General features: G+C 39.2%; 1 protein-coding gene across 2 annotated transcripts in view; it reads right to left on the bottom strand.

The window, feature by feature from the left end:
* Positions 1-18423, bottom strand: part of tyw1 (tRNA-yW synthesizing protein 1 homolog (S. cerevisiae)) — a 47794-nt gene that overhangs the window by 9854 nt on the left and 19517 nt on the right. For both annotated transcript variants that reach the window (XM_008426553.3, XM_081614654.1), the window contains 3 exons: positions 17091-17268; positions 15059-15194; positions 7347-7457 (listed from right to left, as the gene is read on the bottom strand). In XM_008426553.3, the coding sequence (XP_008424775.2) occupies positions 7347-7457; positions 15059-15194; positions 17091-17268 (425 nt within the window). The remainder of the gene's footprint in view (positions 1-7346; positions 7458-15058; positions 15195-17090; positions 17269-18423) is intronic.

Below are 18423 nucleotides of genomic sequence, written 5' to 3'. Positions count from 1 at the left end.
ACGGGATATTTACGGCTCCTCCGTTCAGAAACTCATCTACCAGCCATGTTCCGCCTCCCGTTTGTTCAGACCAGGATGATATAAGTTTATTGTGTGGTTCGTCCGTAAAGCTGCTCTTACCCTGTAAGCATCAACCCTCAGCCGCCCGCCGTGTTCAGTCTCTCCGCTCACCTGTAGAAATCCTCCTCAGCTTCTTCCCGCCGTTCAACCAGCAGCTCCGGAGCAGAAAGGCTGCCGAACTCCCGGCATCGCGCCGATCATTTTAAGGATGTTTATTGGTCCCACAAAAACGATGAAAACCCGGAATTATCACCAATCAGTAAAATCCCCGCGGGCCGAACTTGAAGATTGGACGTTATGCCGCTAACACGTAGCTTCCGTCAACAACTCAGAGACGGAAGTTAGAGCTCCGCGCAACGCAAATAATGTTCCGGCTGAAACACGGTGCGCTAAATGATAAAACATAAATTAACGAAGCTTCGAGGCAGGTCAATTTTCCTCGAGGAATTTTAATAATCGAGGTACTCGAATCACTCGAGGAATCGTTTCAGTCAGTATTGATTTCTGAAGCCCCACGCCCAGGTGTTGCACCAAATTTATCTCATTTACACCGCAGGCAGAATGTTTTCCCTCTGATGGCCCAATTCTTCCAGCAGAAGAGGAATCGGTGACGGGAAACGGTACCGGTGCTCCGGTCAGAAGGTAAATCACAGACCGGACAGCGTCTGAACAGACGGCCGTTAAGTACACCGACTGGAGGAGCGCAGCGAATCAGACGGGATGATGGGAAAACAACGGCGGCGCCGAAACACACAAAACATGGAGTTTACTGCTTTATAAATCCAAACTGTGATATGTGAGAGAAAATATCATTATTCATAAATTTAGAAACACACACACACACACACATATATATATATATATATATATATATATATATATATATAAATTCATACAATTATAAGTGAATTTGAATTAAATTGAACTAAAATTAAATTCACTGTAGGATATTATTATAAAATAAGAAATAAAAGCTTGAAATATTTCACTCTGTGTAATGAAGATGTATGAAATTCACGTTTTTTCCTGAAATGAGTGAAAAATATTAACTTTTACCCATTTCAGAAAGTGAGAATATACAGGGTTTTTTTTACAATATCCATGTGGTTACGGTTTTTTTGTACCTGTAATTGTAGTAAAGTTGCTTTTTAAACGTATTAAGTCAGTGGAAAAGAAAACCAAGAATCTTTTTCCTTCCTCTTAAGATTTACAGACTACTTTGTGTTGAACTATGGCTTAAAAATGACAATGAAACACATTAAAGTAATAATACAGTTTTTTTTTTTCAAACTGTGCCTTATCTGTGTTTATTTAAACGCTATGATTATACGGCTGCAATGTATAATCATAGCAGCTTATAAGGCTCTTATAAGAGCAACATATAAGAAGTTTCCGTTATCTCAAGTACAGCAGCAGCCGTAAGATGACCGCTGAACTGCAGCAGCAGCAGCAACTTTCCATCAGTCAGCAGTGGCAGCTAATTTTAGAGTCGATTATGTGATCGAGCAGCTCTGTCACACTGTCACCAGTCCGAGGCGGGACGCACCAATTACTGGGCTCATGATGAAGCCGATAGCCCGCCTGCGCGGCCGCGGGGTTTTATTTTTTTTTATCTCGTCACAATATAGAGGCAGGAAGAGGGGAAGCGACGGGTCAGAAAGATAAGAGGAGGAAGAGAAGATAATTAAGAGGGGAGAAAAGACGAGAGAGATGAGATTGACAGCGTGGAAAAAGAATACAGAGATGAACCGCGCGATGCAGTTGAAACGGTTCGGCGTTGTACATGAGGTCGAGAGATAACTCTAATTGAACCAAACATCTTTACAAAGATGGGGAGGCGAACTAAAAACTACAGATATGGCTTTCAGTCTTACTTTTACAACTCGTTTCGGGGTAAATATTCAGGTGCAGAATATTTACCCCAGGTAAATAATATCCTCTGCGTCTTATTGTTTACGTTTGGAAATTTTTTGCGCATGCGCACAACGCTGGAGGGCGAAAAGACGATTGTTTCACATCCATCATGGCCGCCGCGATACAACGATAACTAAATGAAACCTGGAGATGTGGGAGTTATTAATTAGAGCAGTGCAACACAGCAAAGGAAAAAATAACGCAAAAAAAAAAAAAAAACGTTAAAGAGAAACTCAAGTACTTTTTCACTCTGTGTCGGCTGTGCTACAGACTCGTTGCCATGGCAACTGACAACAACACCACTTTATTGCATCAGGATCCAACACTCAAAAACACTCAGACATTTCCCCACACAATGAACAGAACATTCAGGACATACAGTTTAATGTTTTCAGGCTTGATTTTTTATCTTACAGTTATTTTAATAAGTGATCTCTGTGGTGGATTAGCTACCGGTGCCATTAGCTAGGCTAACACTGCGGTGGTTGATTAGCTAATTTAAACACCTGCTCTGCTGATGACGTGTCAGAGTTGGTACAGTATGTGGGTCACTTTTTATTTTGTGACTTAACTGAAACGTTCCACAGCACGTCTTTGTGTTAAGGCTGTCAAAGTCAAGCTAGCATAGCTAGCATACCATTACTCTCCCTCACTATTTATTTTTAATTAAAACTTTTTTCATACCTTGTTATCTAGTAGTTGTGTTGACAATTAGCAAAGCACTGCATCCCTTTTTCTTTTATATATCAGGCGTACATTAAAGTTTTAGCACGTTATGTTGACAGCTTAGCAGCTAAAACCGATGCTAGTCCTCGGCTAGCAGCCGCTGTTTGCCTCCAGCAGGGAGACGGGGCAGGACGCTGAAAGGGGCCCACAGCAATCAACAGCAACAAAACAAACAACAAAACTTTGCTGATAATTTGCTCATTGCTCGGGTGTCAATAAAAACAGCAAGAAGTTCAAAAAAATTTAGACTTAGCATTAAATTTTTCACATCTAGGACTAGAAAAATATTGGCAACATTTTATTTGAAGGGGTGCATAAAACCGACATGAGACAGTCATAAACATGAAGCTGTCTTCATGAATGTTTGACTGTTGTCACGAAGTGTCATTTGGTAAAAAATGACACTTTTAATGCAAAGTCAAGTTAAAACTTGCATTAAAAGTCCATTGAAAGTAACAACTTTGCATTATTTGAGAAATAACGTCACTTTTAAGGCAAAGTTGCATTAAATGTGGCTTTATTTACTGAATGACACTTCATGACAACAGTTGTAAACATTCTTGAAGCCTCCTTCATGTTTATGAAACGGGTCCTGTCAGTCTTATGCAAACCCTTTCAGATGAAATGTTACCAAAGTTACATGTACGAATGTCTCAGGTCGGGGTGAGCGGCCTTTGACAGAGCCAAATTTAAACCTTATCCAAGATGAGTCAGTAGAAAGTTTTTCAGTTTTTCCGCTGTGATACTGGAAGCTCACGGAGTGGAGACATCAATCGCTCCTTACAAGAACAAAGTCTTCTCTATAGGGCAACAGTTTTGGGTTGATTGATGTAATAACGGCCCTGAAATGAATCCCCTGAACCACTCAGCACGTCACACACCAGAGAGAAAGACAGGAGGAAAAGAAAGGTAATAGTTTGATCTGGCAGCTTTATTATGGCAGACAGAAAAAACGATTCATCAGAAACAAAAGCAATAAATTTGAAATATTCTAAAACATTGCTTTTTTAAATTAACAAAATAAGCATTTATTGCCTAAAGTGCAACAACTCAGCATTCCTTTAGTGAACGTTTGATCCTTTGTAGATGCGTCTGCAGATAAAAAATACTTTTCACTGTAAAAAGTTCAGCCTTTTCTGCTCGAGTCAACATCAGACCCGCTTAGGGCTGATCTGGTGATTATTTTCTAGATTAAATTATTAATAATTGGAAGAAAAAAATGGTTAATAGGAGATTCTTTTCTTTTTTTTTAAAAGAATTTGAATGACATGAAGCTAAATCTTTGCCACTTGAAGAGATCTGGGAAGAATATAAAAATGTGGATACTTTTGTACAGCTTTTTGCTTAATTGCTGCTGTAAATATGTTTTTATTTCAGCAAATTACCTTTTTCTTAGAGTCAGTATCATCTGGTTAATGATTATTTATTTTAATAATCACGATTAATCATTTCCAAGCCAAACTCCCCAAAATTACAAACACTGCAAAACTCTTATCAAGTTTCTCGTGCAAATATCTTAGTACACTTGAAATAAGACAAAACTAACTTACAAGTAACTTTTCAGCAAAATACAGGAACTTGGTTTAAATCAATAATTCCTTAATAATGATGAAAATGTACTAGTTGCATTGACATATTTTTACACAAGATATTTTCCCATTTCATAAGTTAAGTAATCAGCCAGTGGAACTAGAACTGCGTTGCTAGGTAACGGGCAGGTCTTGGCAGGCGTTGCTAGGTAACGGGCTGGTCTTGGCAGAGGTTGCTAGGTAACGGGCAAGTCTTGGCAGAGGTTGCTAGGTAACGGGCTGGTCTTGGCAGAGGTTGCTAGGTAACGGGCAGGTCTTGGCAGGGGTTGCCAGGTAACGGGCTGGTCTTGGCAGAAGTTGCTAGGTAACGGGCTGGTCTTGGCGGGGGTTGCTAGGTAACGGGCTGGTCTTTGCAGAGGTTGCTAGGTAACAGAGTCGTGACCGTTGATTGTGAAAAAAGCTGAATAATCTGCTCTATAGCGTTTCTTAACCAATAGTAAAGAATTACTGACCTAAAACGAGCTCTTGTTTCTCGCTGAAAAGTTTCTTGTAAGTTAGTTTTCTTTTATTTTAAGTGTGTTTTAAGACGTTTGCACTAGAAACTAAACCAAAAACACTTGGTAAGATTTGGTGTTGTTGCCGTGTTTGAGGTTGCTGGGACAATTATTCGGATATTCATGAATATTGAAATAATTAATTCATCGTTAAGTTGGGGATGAATTGAATACATTAGAGGAGTAATTAAGCCAAAACTGTACAAAAATATTCACGTTTTGAATGTAAGTGTTTACATCCCTGCTGTTTGCTATTATTTCAACTTCTTGTATATAATCTGTTTTTTTCTTCAATTAAATCCTAGTATTCTATTTTGAATGACTGGACAGCTGTACATTTGCCTTTTCTGTACAGAACACTGTTGTTTTCTGTTTGATATTTTTATTTTGTGTGAAGCTCCATAATTGGACTTGCATGTCACTTTGCGGCTTAATTTCCCCACTTAGGGAGAAAAAAAAAGGTGATTTCTATTCTTTTCCATTTTATTTTCTGCTTTGGGTTCAGTTCACCACCGACCGGTTTGAATTAATAAAAGTCGTCACCCTGAGGAGAATATCAAGCATTGAAACTCGATTGTCAAGTAGCCGAAAAGCCCTCAAAATTAGAGGATGTGGGAAATTTGTCTTGTGTGGGAACAGGCCTTTCATGAATACTAATGCTGGCTGTGGGAAGCTTTTCATTGTGCGGTGGAAATGACAGCAGCACAAAATGGGAAGAGGGAGAGTTTGAGGCTTGTACTCATGAACAAATAGGTCTCCAAAACGACCTCTCCAAATTAATTCACTTACTCTTGTGCAGTGGAGTTGAAATTAGGTGCCGCTGAATATCAACTCTGGTTGATGTGGATCTATGAGGGACTCCAGGTCAAGGAGATGAATCAATGTCACACTGAACTACAGACTGGACTCATCCTCAGTTCAAAGTTATTAACCACAACCAACAAAATGACGAAAACTGAAATTGAAAAATCATTTTTGTCAACTGAAATAGATAAAAACAGTGATTAATGGTGGAAAACTGTAAATAAATTGAATTATCTGGTGCATTTATAAAACTAACACTGCATATGAAATGCTTAGTTTTTGTGTTTATGGATCCATTTATTAGTCTTTTAAATGCAAATGGTAAATTATGGCGCTCCATTCTCCTGGTGGCTACGCTATGCTAGTCCGCAAACGGCGACAACAAATGTTGGAAGAAAACTCCAGATTCAGTTGGTTGTTCGACAATAATTTTATTTTATTTTTTTAAATGAAATCTCTGGAGTACTGAATACCTAACCAATATGGACCCACTGCAGCATGATGTCACATCTCTCTGCTGGAGGGCAAAAAGCTGCTAGCCGATGACGACTAGCATCAGTTTTAGCTTATAGATGTAGAAATAACGCATCAAATTTTTAATGTACAAGTTGCATATAAAAGAAAGGGGGACGCAGTGCTTTGCTACTAATTATCAACACAACAACAACTAGATATCAAGGAAAGGAAGAAGTTTTAATTCATAAAGAATAAAAATAGGTCAGCTATGCTAGCTTGACTATGACAATCTTAACATGTAGATCTGATGTGAAATTATGTGCGTTTTGGTTCAGTTACAAAATAAAAAAAGGCAACATAAACACCAACTCTGACAGGTCATCAGTAAGCAAGTGTTTAAATTAGCTGCTGTTAGCTTAGCTAACTAGATATCAAGCTTAGCTAATAGCAGTGGTAGCTAATCTAACACAGCGATACAATACTTTCTAATTAGTTTTGAATTCTGCTTCTAAAAATTAACCAACGTATGAAAAAACTAAAACTATAGATTTTAAAATATAAATTTTAAATATAAAATTTAAAGAATAACTCTCGTAGAGTTAAATGTGTCAGAACTGACACAATACAAGATTATTTTGTTTCAGCTCTATGTTTTCATCTGGCAGAGCTGTTTTATTAAAACTTTGACCTCCTCAAAAGAAACAACAATATCATCAACAAATATTTGTTTGCCTTTTTCTTCCCTCCGACTCTCGGCTGTTTTTATATAAAAGAGCTTTAAATCTTTTTTTCTTTTGTTTTTGCAGCAGAGCTAATGTTGTCTTTTTATATATAGTTATCTGACGTATAAAAATAATAACGCATCAAGTGTGGAAGCACTAATTGAAACAACATTTTAGTTAAGATAAATGTGCACATTCAGCTTGTTTTATAATCCAGAAAGACAAAATAAATTCCTATGCACCTGACATCTCTTTGTTTAATCAAACTATATTAAAAAAGCTTTGGAGAAAACATTAAACTGTCTAAATATTGGTATAAACAAACACTTCTAAGAATAATTAGAAACACCCAATAAAACAGCAAAACACCCGAAACACTGACTTCCTTTACATTTAGAGTTAAAACATGTAGCATGAAATTTAAATGGCGACACTTGGAAAAATGTATCAACTGTTGACTTTTGTGATGTAAAGCACTTTGAACTGCTGTTGCTGAAATGTGCCATAAAATAAAATGTGATTGATTGATTGATTGAAAAGTGCAGGAATGTGCAGATATCTGATGGATGTCGCGGTCTTACCTTGACCTCGATGAAGTCGGGCTGACCCAGAGCGATGAGCTCGGCGTAGGCCTGCAGCTCCTCCACGTTCCAGGCTTTCACCAGCGTCAGTCGGTAAACCGTCCTCTGCTTCTGGACGAGGGAAAAAAGACGCAGCGGTGATGAGAGTAATGGCAAAAAAAACTCTGAAATCAAAATTAGCATTTTGGTTTGAATCAAGGATTTATTTGATTCAACAGGAAACTTCTCATCAAAGCGACAGACGTCACATGTGGGGAACCCCAAGGCTCAGTCCTAAAACCCCTAATGTCTATATGCTCCCACTGCCTCAGGTTATAACAGGACATCAGATCAGCTACCATAACTACGCAGATGATACTCAGCTCTACATTATGATGTCACCAGGTGACTCAGAACCGTCCAATCACTGAACAGATAAATGTGTGGATGTGGCAAAACTTTGTCCAGCTGAGCAGAAACAAAACTGAAGTTTTTAACTTTGAACCTAAAGAGGATCGAACTGGAGTCAAAGCAGAACTTCAGCTGTTAGAGCTGGAAACTAGAGACCAGGATGAACTCTGACCTGAACATTCAGAAACAAATAAAGACGGTTACAAAGTCGGCCTTCTATCACTTGAAGAACATCTCCAGCATTAGAGAAACTCATCCATGAGTTCATCTTACCTGAGTGAAGTCCCCCCCCACCTTCTTCAAAGGTGTCAATCAACTCAGCTATGTTTGTGCAGCAACATTTTGTGTTTGTGCTGCTTTGGCTTTGAAAATCATTTTGATTTTGTAAAAGTGGGGAATGCAGGTGAGATACCTGGTTGACCTTTTGACCTTTAAACCTTCATTAATATCTCCAAAGCCAAAGCAGCACGAGCAAAATATTTTGCTGCACAAAAGTTTGAGAGCATTTTTGTCTGATCTGCAGAAGGTGGGGATGAACTTCACAGGACGCTGCTGCTGCTGCTGCTGCTGGAGGTCTGACTAAAACCAGGAAGATGGAGAACATCAGCTGGTTCTGCAGTTCCTACTCTGAGAATGAACTTTAAAATACTGATGTTAGTTTATTAATCACTGAATGGCTTAGAAAAGTTGAGGCATAATAAAAAGTATTTTGCATTCAGTCTAAATTCATATTAAACAGAAACAGATTCACTCAAAAACAGACTTCGATGCACCCAAATTTGCTTTTACTAAATTTATTAAACTTGCCTGAATTAATTTTTATGTCTAATTGCTAAATCAAATATTAAACTTGTCTAAACACAGTGAATGTTTTTAAATAAAGAATGAACCAAATCCTCTTCTTAAACTCAAATCTTTGAATTGTGGCTTTTTATGCTGTTTTTTTATTTTCCAACAGTTTTTAAATTTTGTATCTGCAAAAATTTATGCATTATTTTCCTACAAAGAATAAACTATTTGTTTAAGTACAATATTGCTGCCTACTTTACTGTAGATGAGGTTAAAAAAAATCACAATACATTTTTATTTTCTTTAATTTGGGTTTTTAATTTAATATATTTTAACAAAATGTGACCTCAGACAATAACTCTGAAAGTTTCAACATTTAATTTAATTTTGCATTTAACTGAAACGTTTAGACATGACTGACCTATTTGGTCTTAAATATAAAATATATAAATATTAAATACCAACTTCTGTCACATTTTTAGTCATTTTTCTATGGATCTTTCTTGCCCTAAACTGTTTATACTGAATTTCTAATACATAATTTATAGATTTGAGTTTAAATGCTGGCGGTTACTGCTCATAAATAACAAAATTATTCTGTTACATCTAAAATTCAAGTAAACTCTGTCCTAGAAAAAATAATATAAAAATAAGATCTGCAGATGGGGATTTATTTTAAATTTAATAAATGATAGAAATGAAAAAGCTTTGCTTAAAGTCAAAATATTTCTGCCGTCTTATGTGAAAACATGAAGGCGAAAAAGCAAAAAAACATGAATATGAAAACATTCATGAACATTCAGGGAGTTGATGAGAACTTATTGATACCAATTCAATTATCGATCTCAATTATCGATTTGATTCACTTTTCAATTCTCACCGAGTTCGTACTTAAACTCTTTCATTCAAAATATGAACCATGTTGTTTTCGATTTAAGGAAAAATAAAACTTTCATGTTACGGGAACCTAAAAGCAAAATCGTTAAACTGCCAAGTAGTTGAACTACTGACAACCGATTCTGTGCATGTGAACCGATTCTGTGCATGTGAATCGATTCTGTGCATGTGAATTGATTCTGTGCATGTGAACCGATTCTGTGCATGTGAACCGATTCTATACATTTGAACCGATTCTGTGCATGTGGACCGATTCTGTACATTTGAACCGATTCTGTAAATGTGAACCAAATCTGTGCATGTGAACCGATTCTGTGCATGTGAACCGATTCTATACATTTGAACCGATTCTGTGCATGTGAACTGATTCTGTGCATGTGAACCGATTCTGTGCATGTCAACCGATTCTGTGCATGTGAACAGATTCTGTACATGTGAACCAAATCTGTGCATGTGAACAGATTCTGTGCATGTGAACCGATTCTGTACATTTGAACCAATTCTGTACATGTGAACCAATTCTGTGCACATGAAGCGATTCTGTGCACGTGAACCGATTCTGTGCACGTGAACCGATTCTGTGCACGTGAACCGATTCTGTGCATGTGAACCGATTCTGTGCATGTGAACTGATTCTGTGCACGTGAACCGATTCTGTGCATGTGAACCGATTCTGTGCACATGAACCGATTCTGTGCATGTGAACCAATTCTGTACATGTGAACTGATTCTGTGCATGTGAACCGATTCTGTACATGTGAGCAGATTCTGTACATGTGAACCGATTCTGTGCATGTGAACCGATTCTGTGCATGTGAACCGATTCTGTACATGTGAACCGATTCTGTACATGTGAACCGATTCTGTAAATGTGAACCGATTCTGTGCACATGAACCGATTCTGTGCATGTGAACCGATTCTGTGCATGTGAACCGATTCTGTGCATGTGAACCGATTCTGTGCATGTGAACAGATTCTGTACATGTGAACCGATTCTGTAAATGTGAACCGATTCTGTGCACATGAACCGATTCTGTGCATGTGAACCGATTCTGTGCATGTGAACCGATTCTGTGCATGTGAACAGATTCTGTACACGTGAACCGATTCTGTACACGTGAACCGATTCTGTACATGTGAACCATTTTTCCTTAATGCGATCTGAATCTGATCTTCTCACGACAGTCTGAACAACACAGATCAGATTTTTCTGAGTGGATCTAGAGCCGACACGAATCTGGTCTTTTAAAATTGTAAGATTTACTCCTCTGAACGCTGAGCGCTTCTTCTTCTTCTTCATGGTAGAACCACTGAGCATGCTCTCTGCGTGCGCGACGTTATTGCGCCCTCTACTGTGCATGTGTGACGTTTGGAGTTCAAACTGCAGATCACATACGAGTCGCATGTACTTGGAAAGATTCAGACTTCCCACAAAAAAAAACAAAAAAAACAATTGATTTGCGTCTCTTCAGGCTGCAGTGTGAATCTAAGAGAAACATGATGGTGAGGAAAAATGATCATGAGAAATAACTAATCAAAAAAAAAAGAAAAAAGTAAATAAATTGGTGCTTTTCACTGGTCTCTGCTGCCCACCGGCACATAAACAACAACAGGGGGAAGAAAGAAAGACAGACAGACTGCAGCTTTCCCTTCGTGTCCCTCCCATCTTTGCCAGGCGCTGGAAGCTTATCTGTGGCATCAGGTCCTTTCAGCCCAGCAGAGACGACGATAATTGGCCGGCAGCAGCAGGGAGGTGAGATATTTCAAGCTGCCTCCGTTCCAAATCTGACACAGACGCACAACTCTGACAACTCCCAAAGCGACGGCGGGACGGCGGGATGGCAGGAGGAGTAGAGGAGGAATAAAGGAGGAGTAGAGTATCCTTTAAAAAATATATTTAAATTGACCCCCGAATAGTTAAATAATCCAATTAAATAATTACACCCGCCGATGTAATAATGTAAACTAGCTGACACAGAATAAAAATACTGAGCTTCAGTAAAGAAAACATAATAAAATAGTTTGTTTCCAGATGTTCTGACTTTAAAGAAAAAGTTTCACAAACCGCGTGATGGATTTACATCTAATTAAATAGTTTTAAATTTGATCAATATTTTAGATTTTGAACTTCACGTCTTATCCTGAGGACAATAACAAATAAATCTCTGATTATTTTTTGCCATTTGGCAAATAGAAATAACTTTGGCGATTCTAATGGACCAAGAACAGGAGAAGTTTGGTCTCATTTAACTTCCGACGGTGAGGAAAAAGAAACTGTTTGACTTTTTATCTGGTGTATGTAAACCTCTGGTTTCGTCTGTGTTACCAACTATGTCGACACAACAAAATCTTCAACTGTACATCTTTGAGAAGCAGAAGTGGAGCCTCCAGCACAACCAACAAGAAAGCAGGAAGTGGCTTCTGGATGGTAAGTCAACAACAAAACACTTGTCTTTTCCAGCAGCCATTGGACAGCGGTAAAACCAGCTGACCAAACGTGCTGGAAATCAGCTTGTGTTGCTAGGCAACGGCGCAGTGAACCGCTGATGGTGGCTTAACAACCAAGAGGTTTTTGAAACAAGACACCAAAAAAACGTTTAATTGCTTTTTTTGGGCTGAAATGGAAAAAACAAAATGTGAATTCTTTATAATCGATCACCTTCAACCTTTCATTCGATTCATGTGAGCAGGAATGCGTCTAGAATAAAAGCATTTTAACATTTTTAAAATCTATAACACGACTCAATTATAAGAAACTCAGAAGGTTTTTGGTGACTAAGTTAATATTTTACTGCTAAAGGCCACAGAAAATGAACTTACAGGATATTTTAACTTTATTCGACCCATTAAGGATAAATGAAGCCCCTGCTGTTGCCTCCTGTGTATAGTTTTATGTAGTGTTGCAGTAAAAATGATGATCAAGGTGAAATTAAAGTCAAATGATAGATCCCAGGTGATCAGTCTCAAAATTTGCATTTGCCCACATCTGAAGCTGAGTAATGAATTTGCCATTTGCTTGCAGAAGCTTTAAATAAGCAGACGAGCGTTACGACGTCTCCTCTGAGAGACTTAAGCCCACGTCTCTTCCTTCGGCTGCCTGGCGGTTCATCAAATCGCTGCTTTTTCTTCCTCCTTCAGTGAAACACTAACACAGTGGTTCTTAACCTTTTTTGAGGTACCGAACCCACCAGTTTCATTCACTGAACCCTTCTGTAGTGATAAATAAAATATGACTTTCCCCCCGCCCCAAATTCAAGACATAGGGGTGACAGAACTAGAGTCTAGATCACCCCAAGATCACTAAGTCTTCTTAAAAGGTAGAGTCTCTGAGAACAGTTCTTCAAAATATAGTCAGTGTTTTCAGCAAAGTTGATCTGACTGTCCAGGAACAACCCAAGGTATTTAAAATGTGCCACAGTTTCAACAGGTTGGCCATCGAGAGAAACTGGAACCACTTTAAGGTCTTTAGGTGTTTAGATCATTTAATTAGCTCTACATTCTTAAGAGAATGAAAAATTAATAATCAATAATAAAGACTTTGCGGTATTCTGATTTAGGGCTGCACAGTGGTGCAGTTGGTAGAGCTGTTGCCTTGCAGCAAGAAGGTTCTGGGTTCGATTCCCGGCCCCGGTCTTTCTGCATGGAGTTTGCATGTTCTTCCTGTGCATGGTGGGTTTTCTCCAGGTACTCCGGTTTCCTCCCACAGTCCAAAAACATGACTGTCAGGTTAATTGGCCTCTCCAAATTGTCCCTAGGTGTGAGTGTGTGTGTGCATGGTTGTGTGTCCTGTGTGTCTCTGACCCTGCCTCTCGCCCGGAACGTTAGCTGGAGAGGCACCAGCAACCCTCACGACCCCACTGAGGGACAAGGGTGTAAGAAAATGGATGGACCGATGGGTATTCTGATTTAGTAATGTAATTATATTAGTTGTGTTACCACCCCCACGCCACTAGAGGCAGTAGCAACCCCGAAAAGATGCGACTAAGGAGCAGATTTAGAAGTACATCAAAAGCTACAGAATTTGGTAAAAACTGTGAGTTTTGCTGAAGTAAATAAAGACACAAGTTCAAATCCATGCTGAGAGTGAAGCTCCTTCAATCAGGGCTCCTCCACAGCTCTGATTGGCTGAGCAATGTAACGTGATCCTCTGATTGGCTAAGCAATGTAACGTGATCCTATGATTGGCTAAGCAATGTAACGTGATCCTCTGATTGGCTAAGCAATGTAACGTGATCCTCTGATTGGCTAAGCAATGTAACGTGATCCTCTGATTGGCTAAGCAATGTAACGTGATCCTCTGATTGGTTAAGCAATGTAACGTGATCCTCTGATTGGCTAAGCAATGTAACGTGATCCTCTGATTGGCTAAGCAATGTAACGTGATCCTCTGATTGGTTAAGCAATGTAATTGATCCTCTGATTGGCTAAGCAATGTAACGTGATCCTCTGATTGGCTAAGCAATGTAACTGATCCTCTGATTGGCTAAGCAATGTAACATGATCCTCTGCAGCAAGTGATGGCAAAGCGGGGCGTCATCACCACTTTACACAAGTGTGTCTTTACCTCCGCGGTCAGCAGAGGCTCCGCCGAACCCCTGAGACCGAACCCAGGTTAACAACAGAACCGGTCCAGGCAACCGAACTGGTCGGGGTTTTAAGCAGATCTTCAGCTTTGTGGAAGTTTCATATTAAAGATGCTTTCCTCTTGGTTACGACTCCATAAAAATAAATCGCTCCATCTAAACGCTACAGAGTTTGGCAGAGTGTCGTCTTATCTGGGTTCCACAGAAGCCGAAGATCGAGTCATAAGAAAAAATGTAATTTAATTAAACATAGAGCGCAATTACAGTGAGATGATAAGAACGAGGAACCGATTCACAATATTTAATGAAACAGTTTTTCATGTGAGAATTAACTCCTCTGTAACTAGAGCCAAAGAAGCATCAAGGACAATCAAAGATACGGCATTAAATCGACTTAATTAAGTCGGTTTAAGCAGATACAAGTAGGCAGCTTCTTTAGTTTTTTCACAATATACAGATAAAATATATTCATTAAAATTGTGAAAATGTGTTTTTCAGGTATTTGACGAAGTTTCAACACTGTAAAAACACAAAATCTTACCAAGTAATTTTGGTTCAGTTGCTAGTGCATCTAAAATAAGACAAAAATAACTTACAAGTAACTTTTCAGCAAGATATAGGAGTTTATTTTAAGTAAATAATTCCTTCATATTGATGAAAAGAACTAGTTTCACTGGCAGATAAATAAAAAAATAACAGAATCAGGCAAAAGAAAATATTTCCAAATCAGTTTCTTTCAATAAAAAAACTTACAAAACTTTAACAAAAGCTGCAGGTGTGTGTCTGTCTGGTGAATTGTTGGTTAAAACATGTTTGTTTTTCATTCAGAGGTAAAAAAAAAAAAACCCCAGAAATTTAACTTAAGAGTAAACAAATTAAAATAATGAAAAACCTCCAGTAAATGTAACTAGTTGCAACCCGACTCTGAAGGTAAAGGGAAGAGCAGCAGTCTGTGGTTTCTTCACTGCTCCGACAGCTGCGTTGGTCATTAACCCTTCGATGGTTCAGGTGCAGGGAAGCATCTAAACAACGTTAAAACCAGCAGAACTTACTTTCTCTCCCAGAGCCCTGAGGCAGTCGAGGAAACGAGGCCAGAAGTCCTTAAAAAGAGGCCGATCAATCTTCTTCAGGCTGTCCTTGGTGCTGGCATCCACGCTGACGTACAGCTGAGTCACCGGCACCAGGTTCCTGCAGAAACAGGAACAACGTGTGCACAGGCTTTAAGGGTGTCAAAGTCCAGTCCTCGAGGGCCGGTGTCCTGCAACTTTTAGATGTGCCTCTGCTGCACCACACCTGAATAGAATAATTAGGTCATTAGCAAGGCTCTGGAGAACTTACCTACACAAGAAGGAGGTAATTAAGCCATTTGATTCAGGTGTTTTGTACCTGTGGCACATCTAAAAACTGCAGGACAGTGGCCCTTCAGGACTGGAGTTTGACACCCCTGCTTTACGGCTTTCCATACGACACAACCGCTAACAGCACACAGGCAAACCTGCTGCTGCAGCTCAACACGAGACGAAATGCAATATTTTCACAAGTTAAAACTCATATCGATTCATTATACACAGCGAAATGTTTCAAATTCAACAATACTTCATTGAGGCAGGCTGCAGGGTAACCCTAAACCCAGTAAATGTAGCTAGTTAACCACTAGGGTTAACAGCTAGAAGGGCCAAGATGCTCCTGGAAACAAACATTTCTAAATGACAAACGGTGATTTCTCCGGCTCGTCTTCACCCAGCAGCTCAGCTGGAAAGAAAAAAACATCTGCTGACTGGAGTCCTACCTCCACCTGGAAGGACGGCGTGTGATAAGTGAGCCGCTGACAGGCTAGTTAGCTGAGCTACACGATGTGCCAGTGAGCTGCGTCTTCACCACCTTCAAGTGCTTCTGGATTGACAGGTTTAAAGATGCTGAGCATTGCAAAAATCCATTTGAACTCTCCAAAAAAAAATTTCATTTCACTTTCAGAGAACCTCTCAAAGTTTTTACTGTTTTTTAAGATAAATGTCCAGCTCCATCAAAATCCTGACTTTTACTGTAAGATGCGTCATGTTCTGAATCAGGAAAAATACTTCAAGAGTAAAAATGTATTTCAAATTCAGCAAAAGTTCTGAAAAGTGTGAAGCACAGAGCTTCCTGTCCCTCTGCTCTCGTCTCAAACTTCCTCTCTGACTCCTTCATGCACCTTGGAGGCAGTCGAGCTGCTCCACACACTCAAACTAAAGACTCTCAAACAACTCGACCGTATTTATATGCTGCCACCAGGCAGCCAGATATTAGCTTCTGCAGCTTCCACAACTCAAACTTAAGACTTTCTAAGCCTTTTAAGACCATTGTGAATGGAATTTAAGACCTCCAGAGAAATGCACAAAAAAACCTCATCCGGTCAACTGGAGAGAAATTAGCATTTACTCATGACAGAACGCTAGCTAGCTAGTTAGCAAGGGTATATTAGCAGCTACTTAGCGGTAGCCTCAAATCACACTCCAATAAAGTGAGTCCAGAATAAAACCACAGAATGTACAAACTTAAATATTTCAGCTCATGTATGCTGTTGTGTTTTTCTTTACTAAAAATGACTGCAGATAAAAATGATAATTTCTGGCTAAATCTGGGATATTAATGCAACACATTCATGTTGATTAATACGAAAATAAATTGAGTTCCCAAATTTACAAGATCAAAGGCCAACATGGTTTTGTGATCAACTTAAGACTTTTTAAGGCCTTAATTATATATATATAAAATATATATATATATATTTTAAGACTTTTTAAGGATGCACAGACTAAAACAACGGTTATTTTCTACAGATTATAAATGTTTTAAACTAAAATCAGAGACAATACTAATTCTAATTTATTTATAAAGCACTTTAAAACAATATTAGCCAAGAGAAAAATCAATAAGCATTCAAATAAACAAAATAAACATTAAAACACTAAAATGAAAGTAAGAGCAAAAGTCTCAACTTGTGTTAAAACCCAAATATTAAGGAAACTTCAGGAAAGCCTTTAAAATGAAAGGAAAGTTTGTCTTTTTCTAAGTAAAATGAGTTTATTTCTGGTTTCTACCCACCTGATTTCCTGTGGGAACTGAGCGTTTGTGACCAGGAAGCTGGAGATGCGATGAGAGTGGAGGAGGCGAAGAAAGGTGTTGATTTCTGGGTACATGATTGGCTCGCCCACCAAGGACAGGGCGCAGTGCTTGGCGGCCAAACCCTCCTCGTATCGCTCCGGCTTCACCCCGGGGACGCCTGCAGGAGAGGGAGAGAGAGAGAGACCGACCCTGTAAACGAAACCTCAGACAGCGCAGGAAACGGAGCAGAGTTACAGGCAGAGAAACAAACCAGAGTTTAAACGGCTCGGCCTCATACCAGATGGAAAACGACAGGAAACGTATCGTCCGTCTGTCGCTCATAAAGATGAGAGACAGACGAGGGCAGGAAATTAAAGTGAGGGAAAAAACCTTTCTGTAGACGAGTGGAGGTAAAAAACTACATTATTAAGGAAGAATTCTCCACTTTTTAAAAACTACACGTCATAAACCCTGTTTTAAAGACGCATGATCGATGCAGAGGAGAGGATTGACATACAAGAACAAAAAAGACAAAAACTAAAATATAAGACATAATAAGACATTTACATGTGGACATTTTTATTGGGAACGGACGGACGGACGGACGGACGGACGGGAGGGAGGGAGGGAGAGAGAGAGAGAGAGAGAGAAAGAAAGAGAAAGAAAGAAAGAAAGAAAGAAAGAAAGAAAGAAAGAAAGAAAGAAAGAAAGAAAGAAAGAAAGAAAGAAAGAAAGAAAGAAAGAAAGAAAGAAAGAAAGAAAGAAAGAAAGAAAGAAAGAAAGAAAGAAAGAAAGAAAGAAAGAAAGAAAGAAAGAAAGAAAGAAAGAAAGAAACGAACGAACACACACACCCTTGTCCCTCAGTGGGGTCGGGAGGGTTGCTGGTTCCTCTCCAGCTAACGTTCCAGGTGAGAGGCGGGGTCACCTGGACAGGTCACCAGTCTGTCACAGGGCAACACAGAGACACACAACCACGCACACACTCACACCTAGGGACAATTTGGAGAGACCAATTAACCTGACAGTCATGTTTTTGGACTGTGGGAGGAAACCGGAGTACCTGGAGAAAACCCACCATGCACAGGGAGAACATGCAAACTCCATGCAGAAACCGGGCTGGGAATCGAACCCAGAACCTTCTTGCTGCAAGGCAACAGCTCTACCAACAGCACCACTGTGCAGCCCTATTTTTCTAAAACCTTTCAATTTAAAAACATTTTCCCCCAATTAGATCGTTTTTACTTTCATAAAAGTCTGAACGCAACTCGCCGCCTCTTGGCTCTGATTCCACTCTTGGGATAATCATAAAAGTTTATTTTTGCTGAGCTTTCAC

Source organism: Poecilia reticulata, chromosome 13, assembly GCF_904066995.2.
Source record: "Poecilia reticulata chromosome 13, P_reticulata-male-v2, whole genome shotgun sequence".
In the NCBI taxonomy this organism is placed as follows: domain Eukaryota; kingdom Metazoa; phylum Chordata; class Actinopteri; order Cyprinodontiformes; family Poeciliidae; genus Poecilia; species Poecilia reticulata.
The sequence above is the reverse complement of the archived record's forward strand: the minus strand, read 5'-3'. Positions and strand labels throughout refer to the sequence as shown.